The sequence below is a fragment of the Hyla sarda genome, chromosome 4 (assembly GCF_029499605.1).
Source record: "Hyla sarda isolate aHylSar1 chromosome 4, aHylSar1.hap1, whole genome shotgun sequence".
NCBI lineage: Eukaryota > Metazoa > Chordata > Amphibia > Anura > Hylidae > Hyla > Hyla sarda.
In genome coordinates, this window is record NC_079192.1 from 290,026,900 (window position 1) to 290,043,362 (window position 16,463).

Here is a 16,463-nt window from a genome sequence, read left to right on the forward strand (position 1 = left end):
CTATTTATACCCAGAACTGTATATATTTAACAACGGGGCATCCTCTACGTCTAGAGGAAAGAAGGTTTCTACACCAGCACAGACGGGGTTTTTTTTACTGTATGAGCAGCGAGACTGTGGAATTCTCTGCCAGAGGAGGTGGTCATGGTGAACTCTGTAAAAGAATTTAAAAGGGGTCTGGATGCATTTTTGGAGAATAATAACATTAGGTTATGGATTCTAGATCTATATCAACTCAGTAGAGACTCATTAGGGTTATAGGTTGAACTTGATGGACTATGTTACTATGTAGTTACAGCTTCACACGTCGGCGCTGCCGTGCACTTTGGTACACAGCAACAGGCTCAAGGACTGGCCCATGTTCTGTTCCACAAAATTGTGCAGGGCTGGTACTGCCTTCTTTGCAAAGAAATGACGGCTTGGGACTCTCCACCTCGGCTCGGCACAAGCCATTAGTTCTCTGAAAGGTGCAGAGTCCACCACTTGAAAAGGGAGGGACTGCAGCACCAGCAACTTGGAGAGGATCACATTAAGCTTTTGCGCCGTTGGATGAGTGGGCGCATACTGTTGCCTCTTGGACATGGCTTCGCCGATGGATTGCTGGTGGAATGACTGACTCGAAGTAGGAGGAGCAGGAGCATCTGGAGCGACAGAGGATGGGTATGACACATGCTCCCTTCGGCTGAAGTGGTGGAGCTTTGGCTGGCTGAAACAGGGAACAGCGTGCCACTGGGTGATGCAGCAGGCTGGACCAGCACATCAGAGCCACGGTTCTCCCAGGGTGCTTCATGGTGACACTGCATATATTGATGCAGGGTCGTGGTGCCAACATTGGGACCCTGAGCATGCTTCACCTTCTGCCGACACATCTTGCATGTTGCCAGGTTAACATCCTCTGGATGCTTTATGAAAAACTGCCACACCTCCAAGTAGCTGATTTTCCCACCAACAATCCGCAGTGATTGACTGCTCCTGCCGTTCACTCCTGGAGCCCTTGCTCCACTACCTCCCGGGAAGGTAGGCTGCCGTGAAGCAGGTGGTCTACCCGTGGGCCGTTTGGCTCCAGACTTTCCACTTCTGCCACCATGCTGACTGCCAACCATGCTACCACCTTGCTGGTTCAGCTGCTGCCTCACAGGCAACCTGCAACCTTCTTCTCCTGATGATGATGAATCCCCTTCTGCATCAGGCTCCCATGTGCGATCGGCTTCATCATCATTGAGTTGTGTCTGCATGTTACTGATGTCATCCTCAGGCTCCTCAACAGTCTCTTCTTCAGGAGCCTGAATGCTTGCAAACCACCTCCCACACCACTTTCCTCATCACTACTTGCGTGGCTAGCAGAGGAAGCAGCGGATGTCTCCTCCACTTCTTGGCTGGGCAGTAGCTGCTGACTGTCCTCTAGTAGATCGTCCTCACTAAATAGTGGAGCTGAACCCACAGCATAAGATACTTCTGTGGGGGAGGGAACATCATAGGACAGAGGCAATGGGAGGACAGGGACTGCTCCCGGGCCATGCCAACTGAGGGTTGTGTCTGAGGAACCCACTGACTGTTGACTGGGGGTTTCAGATGTCACTTGTGATGAAGTGGATGAGCGTGTTAACCAACTGATGACGGCAGATGGGTTGCTGGTCGAGACACGACCGCTAGCTGATACAGGGAGATCAGGCTTCTCGCTGTGACTCCTGCTGCCACTCGCCCCTAGTCTTCTACGACCTCTGCCTGATGAATTTAGGCCTCTGACACTACTCTGTGCACGTCCTGGCACTTCTCTGCCTGACATACTTAGTGTGTATGTGAGGGGAGTACATTAGGCTCCACTACGCTTAAAACAGTATTTGTCTACAACACCAGCAGGTCTGTACTTTTGGCTGGCCTCTCACAGTATTTAGGCCCTTAAAACTTTAACAGGAGCAAAATGGTACACCACTTAGATGTACGTATGTGGTATGCACTTATTAGGGGAGGACAATGCGCTCCACTATGCTTAAAACAGTATTTGTCTACAACACCTGCAGGTGTATACTTTTGCCTGGCCTTTCACAGTATCTAGGCCCTTAAGACTTTAATAGGAACAAAATGGTACACCACTTAGATGTACGTGTGTGGTATGCACTTATGAGGGAAGGACAATTCGCTCCAGTAAGCTTAAAACAGTATTTGTCTACAACCCCAGCATTACACACCAGTGCTGCAGCACACAGTCGCTGTGTACTACACCCAAAATTGCACACTCTCTCTCTCTCTCTCTCAATCTTACTTTCTTTCCAATCAGTGCTTCTAGGCTGGATTTGGGCTTGAGGTGAATCTCTTCGTTAAAGCTTTTCTGTGCAACACACTGCTCTCTGTCCCTCTCTCTCTGCAACAGAATGCTGATGTGACTGGGAGGTGAATCACTGCTGTAAAAATGCTTTTCTGTGCAACACACCCTGCTGTCTGTCCCTCTCTCTCTCAGAAATAAAAGGTTGAAGTGACTGGCTGCAAGATGGCTGCCAATTATATAGGGCTGTGACATCACAGGGGTGGCTGGCTGCTGGTAGGCTGCATGCTGCATGTGATTCAGGGTCATCCCACTTACCCTTGTTCCCACCTTCCCAGTATTCCTTTCCCCATGTCCTCACATGTGAATCTGCCATTTTAGATGCCCTGGAGTCGGGACTGCACTAAATGAAGTTTAATGAAGCGATTCCTAAAATGTTTAACTAATTCGGATTTGTCAGATTCAGTTCTCTCATCCCCAGTGTTTACCAACCAGGGTGCCTCCAGCTGTTGCAAAACTGCAACTCCCAGCACGCCAAGTTTTGCAACATTTGGAGGCATTCTGTTGGTAATACTGATATAGAGGTAACGGGACAGATTTTTTAGCAAAATTACATATTTTTTAAACCCAGACATTCTGTATACTTCATAAAGATTTATGATTTAACTTTTGTGCACAGTTTTGTTCGGCACACACTGCTGCTCCGGCACTTCTAGCTATGTAAGCAGTGTACCGCGGGAAAATGCCACAGCTCTGTGAAGTGCAGCTCTGTGAAGTGTGAGGTAGAGAAGGAGTGCACGGTAGATCGAGGGGGGGCGTTTCTATATTTGTGCAAAATTTATCAAAGGACATGCGCAACTTTTGTCATTTTTGAGCAAGAGTGTAAATTAGACAAGCAGTGTAAAGGGGTAGATCTGTGTCTACAATAGACACCTAATGATAAATCTCTCCCAATGTGCTTACTGTCCATTTTGTTATTTGGCACACTTCAAGAGAATTATTACTGTAAACACAACTAAACTATACAACTCAGGATGTCTCCCAGGGATAGTAAAGAAGATTTTACCACATATATAACGCATTGACATGCTTTACATATGGTAAAAATCTCATGATAGGTTCCCTTTAAAGCTGTATTATTTTGCTCATTATTCAACATGGGTTTCTTACCTTTTGCTCCCGCAACTAATTTATTACTATACAATATGCATATATATTAGATGCATGTATAGTAGAAATGCATAGAACAGAATTTCTCTAAAAATGTTTTAGACTTAAATTAATTTTAAAGATAAACCTCTCAACCCAAACGAGATAGGTACAGTATAACATTCTTATTCACTATTGGATAAAAACAAGCTCATACAGTCAAAACTTCACATTGGAAATCTGATCTCAGAATCTTACAAAGCAGAGACCATTATGTTAAGTTCATAAAAGAGTGCAGATACCTTACCTGACATTACTCAACAAGGATTCATAGATCTTGAGCATTGACATTGTAAGATGCATAGGAGAGGTCTGAATGACAAATTTACACTTTTTTTCCACAAAATCTAAGCAATCAGGAAGAAGCCATCTGCACATCACCTGAATAGACAAGAGGCAAGCATACTTTATTGTTGCATCACTGTATAGAAGCTAAACAAATAGCCCAAATAAACCATATTATATTTACAGTAAATAATCTTTAATGTAGAACTTTGTGGTCTGGCAATCTGGTCCAAACTGATATTACAGCCAGAAATTATTTTATTCTTATCTATTTTCCCCCTTTAGGACTTCTTACATGAACAGCATTTAATAGCCTTTAGAGATGTGAATCATAGGAAATTGTAGTCTGGGTTTGACTCGTATGGGAGAGTTTTCTAGGCCTGCTCTTTAAACTGTTCAAAGGTCACTGTTAGAGTTAAGCAAACTTTTGAAAAGTTTGGTTGGCCAGACCCGTCGAACTTTTCGGAAAGAGCGAGTTCGGTTTGACTCGGTTCAACTCGAACCAGCAATAAAATAAGCCCTTAAAAGAGGTTTAAAACCCAGCCTAACAGCTCTAAACCCCTGTCTAATACTGTTTAGGAGTGTATTCATGTAGTTTTAAAGTGTTTTTAAGGCTCAGTTATGGCAACATGCAATGACTCATGGTAACTATTGTCCATTTTTTAGGCCTATTTACACCAAAATAAAGCGGCATAAAGTATCCCTGGTTGTCGATAGATGCCTGCTGCTTTTAATATACACACGGAGGCATGGGAAGATGCAGGTGCTTTTTCCAAGCGTTTGAGCCTAACACAGTAGTGGAAAATTATTTCTGTACTCAGCTCATATGCTGCTCTGGACAGTTCCTAAAATGGACAGAGGACAGATCAGAGGTCAGCGGAGAGCAATGTGGTCATGATGTCAGCAGAGAGCACTGTGTTCCAAAAAGAAAATAATTTCTGTAGTATTCAGCAGCTAAAAAGTACTGGAAGGATTAAGATTTTTTAATAGAAGTAATTTACAAATCTGTTTAACTTTCTGGCATCAGTTGATAAAAAAAAATGTTTTCCACCGGAGTATTCCTTTAATCTCCCCAATGTCCCTTTTACTACATTAAATGTACTGTATTGTATAATTTACATATGTTTACATATTTTGGTACAACATAGCTGTAGATTAGGTTTGCCAAACAACATTAGCTTTTGGCCACAAACTGTTGCATTGTATAGTATGAAAATATGAATGCAAAAATTAGCTTCATATTATTTATGTGTATTACATGCAATTTACACAACTTAATCGATTTAATTTTCTAGAAGTTCAGAAAACAACTAAATGCAGTCGGTGTATTACTGCATATCCTAATGTGATAAAAAAACAATGATATATACATGCTATAATGTTTAGCATTGTTTCCATTTTCAAATAAAATGAACAATAACAAATTCTAATATGAATAAATAAAATACCAACAGCCTATGTTCCACGTTTTCCCATAGGAACAATGTTCCTATCTCCTTTTAAATTGAAAGGTATATTACTAAAAAAGTAATAACAATAATATGTTGGAAATGAGCTTTACCAAAATCATCCAAATAAGCCTATTACATAAAACAAAGTACTATAAATCCCACCTAAGGCGAACATTAGTCCGACTAATTGCATGGAAAGCATCTCAGTGCTGTCATTAACATGTTAAGCCTTCAATAAAGCCATTTGGTTACAAAGAGAGTGTCAAATGAAAATTCTGCAGCAGTACCATATGCTGAAGTATATAAATGTGGGGTTAAAGGAAAAAAATCTATAAAAGTTATACTTCAAAGTAAGTTTAGAACCAATAGGTGCATGGTAAAGCCTTAGAAATAACGCAACTATAATAATTTTCTTTCTATCTAAAGTGAATAGAAGCAGGTAGCCTTTCAGAATTTGTTAACAACAGGTGGAAACTGAAGGAGAATGAATGTACAGTTAACAACCAATTTATTTTATTTATTTATTTAGATAGTGCTGACATATTCCATAGTGCTGCACAGAGGTTAGCAAATCAGACGTGTCCCCACCGGGGCTCACAATCTAAACTCTAACCAAAAAAAGTATACTGTAGGAAGGAGGTATTTTATGTTAAAGTAAGGCTGAGTTCACATATGTCCGGCATAGGTGAACTCAGCCTTAATCTCGACGCAACTGATGCCACAACTAATGACAACTTGTCATCAGTTGTATGGCATGTGGCGTCCATTGTTTCTGGGCAACGGACAGGGGAATGCAGCAGGCTGCATTCCCCTGTCCAGTGCCCTCCGGCATGTCCAACCATCCGGCGTCAAAATTGAGACGCTGGATGATTGTGAACTGTCCCATTCAAATTAATGGGATCAGTTCTAGCATCAGTTTCCCTACGGTGCACGCCGGAGGGAAACTGTACCGGATGACTGATATATGTGAACCCAGCCTTAAAGGGTATTAATACAAAGTGCGATTGGTCCCACAAAAAAACAAGCCCTCACATAGCTCAGTAAGGCTGGGTTCACATATGTCCGGCATCCGGCATAGGTGAACTCAGCCTAAATCTCCACACAACTGATGCCACAACTGATGACAACTTGTCATCAGTTGTATGGCATGCGGCGTCCATTGTTTCTGGGATACGGACACGGGAACGCAGCAAGCTGCGTTCCCCTGTCCGGTGCCCTCCGGCATGTCCAACCATCCGGCATCAAAATTGAGACGCTGGATAATTGTGAACTGTCCCATTCAAATGAATGGGATCAGTTCTAGCATCAGTTTCCCTCCGGTGCAAGCCGGAGGGAAACTGTGCCAGACGACTGATATATGTGAACCCAGCCATAATGAGAAAAAAAATATGGTTCCTTAATTAAAAAGGGGTTACATTTTACAAAGAAGGGCTATTTGATGTAACTATATACCCCATTATTTTACCCCCCAAAAAAGTATAATAGCCATGATACATAACACTTTTTTGGTACCAATTTAACTCCTTAACGGCCTGGCCTTTTTAGGGATTGTGGACAATTTTCATTTTTATTTTTAAATTCTCATCAAGAACCATATCTCTATTTTTATTTACCAAGTACAGAGCTATATGAGGGCTTGTGTGTGACCACTTGTAATTTGTAGTAACACCTTTCATTTTACTATAAATGTATGGTAGAGCTGAAAAAAATAGTAGAAATTTAAAGTCTACAAGCAGAACTATTAAAGGGATTATCCAACATGAAACAAAAATCATAAAAAAAAATCTAATTTCTTTGGGGGAAAAAACTGCAGCATGTTTGTCTGCAGATTGTGTGTGGTGTTGTAGCTCACTTCAATTAAAGAGAATGGAGCCAAATTGTACTACCACATACACTCTGAGGTCAGGTGAGGTGCTGTTTTTGAAAGAAGTTAACGCTTTATTATTATTACTGTATAACCCCTTTAAAAACCCTTAGGAATTGATACACAACGTATAACAGAATACTGGATTAAGCTTTATTTGCTGAAATCTGAACACTATTTATTTATTGCAAAGTACAAATTTCTACCTGCGTATCAAGCTGAACTTGTTTTAAGGTATATTCACATAAGCAAAAAAAAAAAAAATCATTTAAAATTCCCTGGTGGAGATAGCTTCTTTAATTTAAAAAAGGACTCTAAAATGTGAAAGAATTGATCTGAATGGTTGTTATGGAAACTGCACCACTGACTTCCATTCGGAAGGCTCAAGACAGCACGAAAACTTTTTTAGCGCAGTTCTGTTTAGAAGTTCACATTGAAACCAATGGGAATTTGAAACAAACGCCCAATAAAAAAAACATCTAAAAATCCCATATGTAAAAAACCATGCTGATTTTTAAGCTGTTTTGGAGTCTTTTTTACACATGGAAGCACTTATACACTTAGATTTTATAACCATGTGAACATACCCTTACTGATGTTTGTTTGCATTATCCAGTTTCCAATACAAGATCATAGTACTAATCGTATTATATGTAAGTGTTCTTGGCTTAATGAAGATGTTAATAATGATTATTGTTCATTTCAATGGTAGCTGTTAAAATGAGAAATGTTATTCTATTCATTCTATTGAGAACATTTGAGAAACACTTTCCACAGAACTGGAATAAAATGGTAATATTTAACACATTTTGTAGCTTTGGGATATTTTTAATAAATTAGTTTTATTGAAATCAAAAGCACATTTCACAGACTCATTTAGTATAATTCTACTTTAAAGACCTACAAGAAAAGTCAATATCTTCAAGCTGGAAAAAGAAAAGGTTCAGTTTTACATAATAAAACAAACCAAGGCTTTCAAACTCATCCCTATTGAGTCAGCAGGTCAATTCCCATGACGAAGCTGCCTTCCTATATTTTAGCTCCCGACTTTATGCGGACACCCCTAAGGTCCATCCCTTCTAATAAGTTATCTTTCATGATAAAAAAAGATCGGTATGCTGTCATGGTCTCTGTTTGTAATGGGATCATTGCACATCTATTATATTATCTTAATCCTGTGGTTGTGATAAGTGAGATAAATGACAGCAAAGGAAAGAGGAATATTCTATATTATTATTTGTCAGGCCACTGAAACTGCACTTTTCTTAAATGAGACTATGTACCTAGTAAGGTAATTTCCTTCAAAGTTATTGATAGCATGACTTCTGGAGCACACTTCATCAGCTTCTGCTAACACTGACTCCAAATCCACTTTGCAGAATCTGTCAAACAAACATTTTAGGAACTGCGTTTTCCTGTACCTTCTCCTCACCTTTTCAAAACCTACACAAATTCCCCATGCATAAAGCCTAAAATGGTAATAATGCCCCCCCCATGATGTCACACACAGTATAGAAGTACCCCCTTTTGTTCCCCACACAGTGAGTGTGAAGGTAGATCACTCTAGGTAGGATTTCCCCCATTGGTTATAAAGATTCCCCAATTTAGTATGTAGGAAGGTCCTCCCTATTAAAGGGGTTATCCAGGAAGCTGTGGCACTGAGGCTCCTGCTCCCCACTCATCACTACTACTTTCCTAGTGATGTAGTGCGGGGGCAATACATGTGCCTGTTCAGCCAATCACTGACTGAGGCGGGACACTGCTGATTCTAGTGATTGGCTGTGCAGGCAGTATCTGTTGGGATGAAACATCAGTAATGGTGATGAGCCAGAACCAAGAGTGTTGGAGAATCAGCTGTGTGGGACTGATGGTGAGTATGGCTTTTTTTATGCCAAATAGATAAGCCCCCAGCGATAGGTAGGTCCCCTCCCCATTTAATCATCTTAATGCTGGGTTGATACACTGTAACAGAACTCCTCCTCATGTAATCTCCTTACTACTGGGGTGATACTTTGTAACATACCCCTCCCCATGTTATCTCCTTACTACTGGGGTGACACACTGTAACAAACCCCCTCCTCATATAATCACCTTACTACTGGGGTGACACACTGTAATAAACCTCCTCCTCATGTAATCTCCTTACTACTGGGGTGATACTTTGTAACATACCCCTCCCCATGTAATCTCCTTACCACTGGGGTGACACACTGTAACAAACCTACTCCTCATATAATCACCTTACTACTGGGGTGACACACTGTAAAAAACCTCCTCCTCATGTAATCTGCTTACTACTCTTACTACTGGGTTGACACCCTGTAATAAACCTCCTCCTCATGTAATCTCCTTACTACTGGGGTGACACACTGTAAAAGACCTGCTCCCAATGTAATCTCCTTACTACTTACACTGAGAAGCAGAGATCTCCACACACAGCACGACAGTAATGGCTAAAGGAAACATGTGACAGCTCACTCCCGCCTTCTCCACATCATCACAGCATCACCAAAGGTCCTTCTGCCAAGATCTTCTCCTATCCTGCACAGATATGCTCCGCCCCGTGTAACATCATCAAAGGTTGTTCAGCATCCAGTACACCAGGCACATTCTACTCCGTTGTAGATGGGGCACTGAGCAATTACCCAGGTTGGATACCCCCCCCCCCAATGCCAGGACGCCATTAAGGAGCATTAGAGGGGGAAAAAGCAGTGCAGGCTTGCCTGGCCCCCATAATGCTAGCTTTTGTCCAGGCCCCTGTATGCAGGCCTGCCAGTCATGCCCTGATGGCGGCCCTGGGTCCTGGGGAGTGAAATCAAATGCCATAAAAGTAGTCTATTTTGATATTTGCTGTAGAGTCCATTTCTTTTATTTATGTCACTGTGGTAGCCCTTGGGGGTGTATGGTAAGGATGGTATATGAGGGGTTAATATTAACCCACTCACTCTTGACGCCAGGGTGAGGGCTGGTATGCTGAATCTATGTTCCGGCCTATCGCCGCCCTTCACAGAAGCGATAGGTGCAATGAAATGACTGAAGGTTCACAAGCATATTTAACTTGAACTTGAATAACTTTACTGCAGTGCTTGCAATATCCAATGCATAGTAACAGTCTCATATAACAGTTCTTAGGTTGTTTAGCGACTGGCAGAAGTTGCGGACCTTGCATTAAACTTATAGTCTCTGAATTTAGGGAGTGATGCGCAGATCCGTCCAGATTTAGGGGAAATATTGGGTCCGGTGATACTGCAGAGTGCTTAGGGGATGACACACTCTATAATTTAGATCATTCAGCCGTTGCCGCAAGTCTCAGGCCTAACTCACTGCGATTACTGCTATACAGGTCTTGCTTGCTTGCTATCCCAGGAACAAGAGAGCGATAAGATGGCCGCCGCTCCCTTATATGGGCAGGGGGCATGGCAATTTTGATTGGTCCTAACGCCTGCCACTCACTTTACATGGTATCATGGGATTGCTTACATCACAGGATCTATATACATTGCAAAACCCAAAATGAGGCTAGAGATACCAAAGTGAGGCCTGGAATCCAGAATGAGGCTTGGAACGCATCACATGACCCGAAGGCCCTGCGACACCATGTAAACAAATAATTAACCATTTATATGCAGAAATAATACTACGTACATTATTCTATGGATAAATTAGGAATCTATACACTGTAATAGAGGCGACTAGGGGCGGACTGACTAACAGATATTACTAAGTCCTAGGGACTCTGGCTACAGGGACCCATAGATAAATAAGTCCCGAATGAAATGCGGCACTGGGACACCACATCACTGTTAGGGAATATAGGAGGAGATTTATCCAAACCTGTGCAGAGGAAAAGTTGTCCAGTTGCCCATAGCAACCAATCAGATTGCTTCTTTAATTTTACTGAGGCCATGTTAAAAATGAAAGAAGCGATCTGATTGGTTGCTATGGGCAACTCAGCAACTTTTCCTCTGGACTGGTTTTAATAAATCTCCCCCATAGTTGTTACAAAGAGGTGCACATTGACTGCAATATTGTTTAAGTAGGTGTTATATATATATATATAAAACTCAACGTGTGTGTGTGTGTGTATGTATGTATGTATGTGTGTATGTGTGTATGTTCCAGCATCACGTCCAAACAGCTAAAGATATTAACATGAAACTTGGCACACATGTTACTTATATGTCAACAACAAACATAGGATAGGTGATTTAATCCTTACTCACCCCTATTTGCCAGGGGCAGGGTTTATGTTTAAAGTCCCATACAAGTCTATGGGAAATATATGTTACTGCATAACTTCCAAACGGCTGGAGATATTTCGATAATACTTGGTCACATGTTACTTATAAGTCCACTTAAAATATAGGATAGTTAATTTAACCCTTAACTACCCCCATTTGTGAGGGTCAGGGTTTTTTTTGTTAGTCCTATGCAAATCAATGGGAAATTTATGTTCCCACATAACTTCCAGACGGCTGGAGATATTTCAATACCTGGTACACATATTACGGGTTGGGAAATGAGGTCGGGATAGGAGGTCGTGATAGGAGGTCGGGATAGGAGGTCGAGATAGGAGGACAGGATAGGAGGTCGAAATAGGAGGACAGGATCGGAGGTCGGGAAAGGAGGTCGGGATATGAGGTCGACATAGGAGGTCGGGATAGATGGACTGGATAGGGGGGCAGGATGGGAGGTCAGGATAGGAGGACGGGATAGGAGGACGGGATAGGAGGTCGGGATAGGAGGTCGAGATAGTAGGAGGTCGAGATAGGAGGATGGGATAGGAGGTTGAGATAGGAGGTCGGGATAGATGGACGGGATGGGAGGTCGGGATAGGAGGACGGGATAGGAGGACAGGATAGGAGGATGGGATAGGAGGTCGGGATAGGAGGTCAGGATAGGAGGTCGGGATAGGAGGTCGAGATAGGAGGTCAAGATAGGAGGTCAAGATAGGAGGACGGGATAGGAGGATGGGATAGGAGGACGGGATAGAGGACAGGATAGGAGGTCGCGATAGAAGGTCGAGATATGATGACGGGATAGGAGGTCGGGATATGATGACGGGATAGGAGGATGGGATAGGAGGACGGGATAGGAGGACAGGATAGGAGGATGGGATAGGAGGACGGGATAGGAGGACGGGATAGGAGGTCGGGATAAGAGGACAGGATGGGAGGTCGGGATAGAAGGTCGAGATATGATGACGGGATAGGAGGTCGGGATAGGAGGTCAGGATATGAGGACGGGATATGGGGTTGAGATATGACAACAATATATGTGAACGGGATATGAAGTCAAAAGTTTCCTCCTTTGTTTATTTTCCTCCGCAACAAGGACTAGGAAGGAAAAACCGGGCAACGCTGGGTACTCAGCTAGTATGTCATATAAAAATATCCACATGAATGCCTTGACCCAAGGTGTCCCAGCAGAACACTGCTCACTGCATTACACTCTCAGTAAATCAATATTATGGCTGATCACTGTATATATCCATTTATTAACGGTATCTATTTATCTAATCTACTAATTAAAGATGTGCGACCTGAACCCCTAGAGCCTGAATTTGGTCCGAGCTAAAAGTTTGGTTAGGCTAGAATTGGAACCTCAGGCTGTTCGGTTTGGCAGAACTTCCTAAGTAAGAATCAATTGTAGGGCAGAAAGGAGTAGAAATGATCACATGACCTCAGGGAATACCAGAATGCCTTGCTGACAGCTCTCCCAGTCAATCAGAAGGCAGTATATGGTGATGTCAAAGCCACTATTAAAGCCTATGCACATAACTTTAGCAGCCATTTTAGAGACAGCAGGTGTTAAGAATTTAACAACACAGATAAACGTAGGACCATATATATATATATATATATATATATATATATATATATATATATACAAACAAACATCTGCCCCCAAATTATTTGTTTGTATGGTGATGAGGATAACAGGTGTGACACACCTAGTATGCATTTTATCTAAGTATTGTTCTGTTTTTATGCTGATCACACGTAGTGATATACTGTCATGATATGTATACACATGATATGTAATGCTATGTATATGATCTGTATTTTGATTGTCACATATTTTGTATTTGTTTACAATATTTTGTCGCTAATTTGGATTGATGAAATCACTATTTGAGCACCGTATAAATAATGAGCTGCATAGCTATTGCACTATGCTTGATAATGGCGGTGTGATACCGCCGAAACTTTGCATGTTTGGTGTGGGTCAATAAACCACTGCTGGTGTTTTACTTGATTTGGGTGTGCTGCTGGAGTTTTTTCCTGTGGGTCTATATATACTGTGTGTGTGTGTGTGTATATGTGTATATATATATATATATATATATATATATATATAATGATTGTAGTAATGCAGTTTTGCATCTGTTCAGTCAGTGTAAAATCAGTTTTAGGCTGGGTTCACACTATGATTTAACTATACGGGAACCGGATACGGCTGGGGGGAGCAAAAACTGTGCGCTCCCGTGTCCCAGCCGGACCTGGCCCGTATCTACTTAATTTCAATGAGCCGACCGGAGTCAAACAGTGACTTATTGAAATGAATTGGATTCGCTCCCCCCAGCCATATCCGGTTCCTGTATAGTTGAATCATAGTGTGAACCCAGCCTTAATTAGAAATTAAGTGTGCCAGTTTTTATTTTGTTTTAACACAGATTTTGAAAAAGCTATGCATTTAAGGTTTTGGCTCACTTTTGTGCACTTTCTAGCATACTAATGACATCCCAAAATGAAAATTTTTTACAGCTTTTAAATTTATTGCTTCTTCATTTTCCAGGCACAAAACCTATTGCTACTTCTAAAAAGGCATAATTTGGGACCACTTGGGAAAAAACATTTCTTTTCTCCATACATTTATGTGGCATCTACCTCCAAAAAAGGACAATTTGTAGACATTGGGGGAAATTCTCAAATAATTTTGCACCCAAAAAAATCGATTTTGCACCAAAATGTTGGTATCGACCACATTTTCAAAGAGCTTTGTCCCGCGTTTTACACTGTTCACGTCAGTTTTGTAAAAGTGGGCATGTCCACATATATTGTCTGCTTTACATGATATTTTCAAAGCCTGTGAGACCAGATTACATAAAAAATATGGTGTGAATTTCACACCATCTCTCAGATGGTGTAAAAAAAATTATTTTACTTTAAATCATTTTGGAATAATGTTAAGTGTCCTTTTTTTTTTAAACCTGTTGGGGACAGAGAGCGTAAAGGTATGCCCTCACACTTAAGGATGAAGGGCGTACTTGCCTCATTCAACAGGCATCCTGTGGCAATGCCTAAAGGGGTCCTGAGACCCCCAATAACGGTGATTGCAGTTATTCCTGGCTGATCAGGTCTCTGATGACCCAATTGCCTGGAAAATAAGGGTGATCTGTCTTAGACAGCACCTATCACCCTGAAGTGACCGACCAATAGCAAATGTTGGACGGGGGATTGAAAGGTTAGTTCCCCCACTCTGCCCACCCATGGTAGTCCAGGCAGAGTGGGGGGAACAAGTACAGGAGGGGCGAGCAGCAGCGGGAGCGATAAGCAGTGGGAGTGATCAGCGGCAGCAGGCGGCGACCAGGTCAGGTGACGATCAGCTCACACACTATGGCCTTTCTGATGTTCCAAAACTACAACTCCCAACATACCCATGCATCTGTTGGCTGTCAGGGCATGCTGGGAGTTGTAGTTTTGAAACATCTGTAGGTCCACAATTTCGAGACCACTGAATAGTGGTCTGTAAACTGTGGCCCTCCAGATGCTTCAAAACTACAACTCTCAGCATGCCCAGGCATCTGTTGTCTGTCTGGGCATGCTGGGAGTTGTAGTTTTGCAACATCCAGAGGTCCACAATTTGGAGGCACACCTATTTTCCAACGTGTTTCAAAAAGTGGCGCAAAACTCAACAATTTGGGCGCAACAATTAAACATTTTGGCGTAAAAAAAAAAGGGCCCCAAAAAAATAAGGTATTTTCAAAGGGAGACAAGAGCCAATTGAAAATATGAAAAAAAAAAAATAGTTTAGCACAACGTACAAATACTGCAGTTTTGTAGAATCTCCCCCATTAATTTTAAATAAGCATAAAAAATCTGCTAGTGCAGATTATTTTTATTCAGTCTATTACCACTGGGTACCCTCTATTTACCCATAGCTAACACGTTGAAATTAACTTTATCCGCCGCAACTTTGAAATGAACTTTATCCTAAAAACAGCTCAGAAGTGCATTAATGAATTCCTAGATGATCTAACAATGTTATACAGGGCTTTTAGTGTTCTTGGTTCTTGTGTTATACACATGTTTCGGGGATATTGGTACAAGTTGGGTCAGAACCAGAACTTTTTGCCAGAGTTCAGCGAACTGGCAGAACCAATTTATGAAATGTTTGCTCATCTCTAATACTGATATAATATCTATCAGTTAATTTTAAATAACCAGAATTATATTAGATATTAAGCTATTGAAAAATAAAAGCCACAGATTTTTTACCAAATTTTTATTTCAATGGTCAAGGCGTTCTAGTCTACATGACAAAACAAATAGCTTTTTCTGAATATACAACAATCATGCATTTCATTGTTTTCAGTTAAAATGCGTAGACAGTCTGGCAATGCCGAACATTTGTCTTTATCTGTAGAACACCTGACAAGAGGCATGATTACTTCTGTAAGGGTATCACAATAAAGAAAAAATGTCCTGTCCGCAGCCTAGGTTATTTATTATAGGTTGAAATGCTGACAGTGGCTAGGAAGCAAAGAATTGTTTGAAATGCATGAGAAAATATTTTTTTTTTCCTTTCAGGGTTAATGCAGAAAGCACTGGTCCTACCTGCACAATCTGACTCTCTTCAACAGAAAGTACCGCTGGAAGGTTTGCAGTTATCCATGACTCAGTTAGTGGCTCCCATCCTAAGTCTTTTGCTTCCATATAAATCATGCCACACCTAAAGAAAAAAAAATAAGATAAACATTTTTTTAAACGGACATTACACCTTTAGACTATTTAAATGTATTTAATGTGCAGTTAAATGCTATCTTGCAGCTAAAGAGGACTATAGTGTTCCTCATTGGGATTGAAGGGTAAGGAATTCTATAGATTTTAAGGAGAGACTGTATATCACCATGTTGCAAGACATTTTTAACAAAGTTTAATGAATGAGTGCTAAGCAGTGGAAGGACAATCACCACAGCAGCTGCTGTGTGGCCTGCAGTGTCAGGTACGCCCAAGCCAGACACACAAAGTCCAGAAATAGCCTGTATCAGAACATTGGCGCAGATTTATCAAACTGTGTGAGAGAAAAAATTTAGTGAGTATCGCCACAGCAGCCAATCACAGCTCAGTTTTCACTTCAGAAGAGCTCATTGGCTGAGCTGTGATTG

At 41.4% G+C, this 16,463-nt stretch overlaps 1 protein-coding gene and 1 long non-coding RNA gene across 2 annotated transcripts in view; one reads left to right on the plus strand and one right to left on the minus strand.

Annotated features, from left to right (window-relative positions):
* LOC130369339 (dynein axonemal heavy chain 3-like) overlaps positions 1-16,463 on the minus strand; it is a 919,716-nt gene that overhangs the window by 710,777 nt on the left and 192,476 nt on the right. Inside the window, exons 14-15 of the mRNA XM_056574479.1 lie at positions 15,913-16,027; positions 3,720-3,853 (exon numbers count right to left, since the gene is read on the minus strand). Of these exons, the coding sequence (XP_056430454.1) occupies positions 3,720-3,853; positions 15,913-16,027 (249 nt within the window). The remainder of the gene's footprint in view (positions 1-3,719; positions 3,854-15,912; positions 16,028-16,463) is intronic.
* The window catches only part of LOC130369341 (uncharacterized), a 146,200-nt gene that overhangs the window by 100,250 nt on the left and 29,487 nt on the right, over positions 1-16,463 (plus strand). The window lies entirely within an intron of this gene.